Source organism: Camellia sinensis, chromosome 8 (assembly GCF_055761805.1).
Source record: "Camellia sinensis isolate YWXY chromosome 8, ASM5576180v1, whole genome shotgun sequence".
NCBI classification, from domain to species: domain Eukaryota; kingdom Viridiplantae; phylum Streptophyta; class Magnoliopsida; order Ericales; family Theaceae; genus Camellia; species Camellia sinensis.
The window spans coordinates 166,249,936-166,254,051 of record NC_138968.1 but is presented as its reverse complement, the minus strand read 5'-3'; the positions used below and the strand labels follow the sequence as shown (position 1 = coordinate 166,254,051).

The following is a 4,116-nucleotide window of genomic DNA, read 5'->3' as shown; positions in this document are numbered from 1 at the left end:
TTTAATTTCCAAAAAAACACTTTTTAGAAAATTTTATTTTTTATTTTCAATAATTTTTTTAATATTTTAAGATTTTTTTAATTTTTAGACAATTAACATAAATATACTTAAAAAATATAATATTTGTGAAAGAAATCTTTAAAAAATTTATTAAATAACAAAAATACAAAAATTTAAAAAATAAAAATTCAATATATTTTTTATATTTTTATATATTTATTAATTTTTTAAAATATTTTTTCACTAGTATTTTATTATTTAAACACATCTAAATATGCATCTAAAATAAAATTTTATTTAAAATTTTAAAAATATTTATTAAAAATAAAAAAATACAAAAAATAAAAAACTTTAAAAACTGAAACCATGAAATCTAAATCGAGTTATTGGAGCATAGATATTTAGGGCTAATATAGTAACACCAAGAAAGGTCAATTAAATCAATGAGATCTAAATCGAGTTATTGGAGCACACATATATAGGGCTAATATCAAACCCAGAAAATTGAATATCTGTATCGATTCTACAACTCTTGATCTTAGGCGAACAGAGTCGAATCGAACAAGACTGTTGCTGAGTTACGCAATCTGGCGCTGGTTCGTCTTCAATCTCTCTCTCGCTCTCTTGCCGTCTATAGATCTATGAGGAACACAGTGTTCACTTCACGTTTCTCTTCAACACTAACTTTATCACGTTTGTTCTTCGCTTTGTTTATAGAGTTTGTGGAATTGTGTTTAGTTCTCTGATCTGGCTTTCAATTTTCTCTGCCCTTGATTTGAAGTGCTGGCTGTTGAATTTTCCTAGTTTGAAGCTTGCTTTTTTATATTTTTGGGTTAGTTGATGGATCTGTAGATGAACAAATAATATTTTGTGTATTAAATCTTTATGTATATATTCCTATATACATCCTCAGTGATAAGTGTTTATATTTGTGCTTGTATATGTAATTACATAATAGTGTATTTTGGGGTAGGACTATTTGATACTTATTTATCTGAAATAGGCTGTAGCTATTTGTATTCTATTGGTCAAACAATCGATCTGTACTTTGCTAGTTGAAAATAGTGATTTTTCTTTTCTTACATGATTCCAATTTTACCTTCTCTCTGGGAAGGGATGGTTGGAGATCCTCTTAATTGTTATATCCATTAGGTGAGATCAATTTGAAAGACTGATACAAAAATTTCACTTCTGCAGATTTGATGTGGAATAAACCTGCTAGCGTAAGCTTAGATTAAGAATAGTTTTGAGGGATCTGCTTTGTGTTCCTTTTTCAAACTCAATGGCTTCTTTGTTGATCCCAAAAAGGGCATATTGGGTAGCTTTCATTTATGCCGTTCTTGTTTCACACGCCTGCAATGGTTTTTACCTCCCGGGAAGCTACATGCATACATATTCAACAGGTCATGAAATATTTGCCAAAGTTAATTCATTGACCTCTATTGAAACTGAGCTTCCCTTCGGTTATTACACTCTCCCGTACTGCAAACCCCCTGAGGGAATAAAGAAAAGTGCTGAGAATCTTGGAGAACTCCTTATGGGAGATCAGATTGACAGCTCTCCGTACCGTTTTCGAATGAACATCAATGAATCTGTATTCCTCTGCATTACAAGTCCATTAAGTGAGCACGAGGTAAAGTTATTGAAACAGAGGACTCGTGATCTGTATCAAGTAAATATGATTTTGGATAATTTGCCTGCCATGAGGTTTGCTCAACAAAACGGAAATAAGATTCAATGGACTGGGTTTCCTGTTGGGTATACACCGCCAGATAGTAATGAAGACTATGTGATCAATCACCTCAAGTTCAGGGTTTTGGTTCATGAGTATGAAGGGGCAGGGGTGCAGATAATTGGTACTGGGGAAGAGGGTATGGGTGTAATTTCGCAAGCTGATAAGAAGAAGGCTTCTGGATATGAGATAGTCGGTTTTGAGGTTGTCCCTTGCAGTGTTAAACATGACCCCGATGTGATGTCAAAACTCCATATGTATGACAATATCTCTGTAAACTGCCCGTTGGAACTTGACAAATCTCAGATAATAAGGGAGCGAGAGAGAGTATCATTCACTTATGAAGTTGAATTTGTTAGGAGTGATATTAGATGGCCATCTCGATGGGATGCTTACCTGAAAATGGAAGGTGCTCGAGTCCACTGGTTTTCCATCCTGAATTCACTAATGGTGATCCTTTTCTTAGCTGGTATTGTTTTTGTTATATTTTTACGAACAGTCAGAAGGGATTTGGCAAGGTACGAGGAATTGGACAAAGAAGCTCAAGCACAGATGAATGAGGAGCTTTCAGGCTGGAAGCTTGTCGTTGGCGATGTGTTCAGAGAACCAAATCACTCAAAGCTACTCTGTGTGATGATTGGAGATGGGGTTCAGATCAGCGGGATGGCTATTGTTACTATTGTATTTGCTGCCTTTGGTTTCATTTCACCAGCTTCTCGAGGAATGTTGTTGACAGGTATGATAATTCTTTATCTTTTCCTGGGGACTTTTGCTGGTTATGCTGGTGTACGTTTATGGAGAACGATCAAGGGGACTTCAGATGGTTGGAGGTCAGTTGCCTGGTTGGTTGCATGCTTCTTCCCAGGAATTTGTTTTGTTATCCTCACTCTGCTGAATTTTATTCTCTGGGGTAACAAAAGCACCGGTGCTATTCCCATTTCCCTGTATTTTATTCTCCTATCTCTCTGGTTCTGCATTTCAGTGCCGCTAACCCTTTTGGGAGGTTTCTTAGGAACACGAGCTGAGCCTATTCAATACCCTGTACGAACTAACCAAATCCCAAGAGAGATCCCTGCACGCAAATATCCATCATGGCTTCTTGTTCTTGGGGCTGGGACCCTTCCATTTGGAACCCTATTCATTGAACTTCTCTTCATCCTCACTAGCATCTGGCTCGGGAGGTTCTATTATGTCTTTGGATTCCTGCTTGTTGTCTTCTTTTTGTTGGTTGTCGTTTGTGCAGAAGTATCTGTGGTCCTTACCTACATGCATCTCTGTGTTGAGGATTGGCAGTGGTGGTGGAAAGCATTCTATGCTTCAGGTTCCGTTGCTCTTTATGTGTTCTTGTACTCGATCAATTACCTGGTTTTTTATCTCAAGAGCTTGAGTGGACCTGTGTCAGCTATACTTTATATTGGTTATTCACTGATCATGGCCATTGCGGTCATGATGTGTACGGGGACTATTGGCTTCCTCACATCGTTCTATTTTGTCCATTACCTTTTTTCATCGGTGAAGATTGATTGAAAAGGTATATTTGCTAATCCTCATGGGCTGGTTGAAGTCTCCTGGTGAGTGGGATCAATCCAACATTTTGCTTTTGCCAAATATGTCTTGATACACATCATGTCGCACCGCATTGAGAGGTTATTATATTTTCTCTGCTTCCTTAGGTTTACAGATTTTTATACTATTAAAGTTGTGTTTTAGCTGTCTCATTCTCATTGCGTTCTGTGATGCAGTGGAAACTAGATGTAATCAATTGAACTTTATATCCTTGTATACTCTTTTGATTTTATGGTGAAAAAAAAGGTAGGTTATATTGCTAATTGTGATTGTATGATGCAGCCCTGTGTCTCCCTTGACTGCTCCTGGCATGGATTCAGTAATGTGGTTTTTTATTTCAAAATAAAAATCCAACATTATAATTTTAAAATCATCACGGTTATATTATTTTGGGTGAGATTTATATGAATTATAGATTGTATACGCCTGGATAATTTTTTTTTTTTTTTTAATGTATCATTATTTTATATCTTATACTTGTTTGAATCTTATATTTTCGCAAGGAAAATGAAAAGGAACTGAAATTACTTGAACTGACTTATTTTTGGGTTTATTATACTTTCTACCCCTAAACTATTATGAAATTGTCTATTTAGTCCCTGAGCTATCAATTAAATCTATTTAGTACTTAAAGTATATAAATCAAAGTCGATTTAGTCCCTAAACTATCAATTGAATCTATTAAGTTTCTAAAATATTTAATTCAAATCTATTTAATCCCTAAAAAGATTACAAAAATAAAATATATGCCCATATGTATTATAAATTAGAAAAAAATCATCTCCAATTAAGATTTTATTACAGAAAAATCTTTTAAA

General features: G+C 34.8%; 1 protein-coding gene across 1 annotated transcript; it reads left to right on the top strand.

Annotated features, from left to right (window-relative positions):
* Positions 1-366: 366 nt before the first annotated feature.
* On the top strand, positions 367-3,561 carry LOC114317908 (transmembrane 9 superfamily member 12). The gene is made up of 2 exons (XM_028264714.2): positions 367-596; positions 1,198-3,561. Exon 2 carries the CDS (start codon positions 1,283-1,285, stop codon positions 3,257-3,259), a length of 1,977 nt encoding a protein of 658 aa, XP_028120515.2. The 5' UTR covers positions 367-596; positions 1,198-1,282; the 3' UTR covers positions 3,260-3,561.
* The last annotated feature ends 555 nt before the right edge of the window (positions 3,562-4,116 follow it).

Excerpts from the sequence above, each read along its gene's own strand:
- LOC114317908 (XM_028264714.2), top strand. The coding sequence starts at position 1,283 with ATGGCTTCTTTGTTGATCCCAAAAAGGGCATATTGGGTAGCTTTCATT.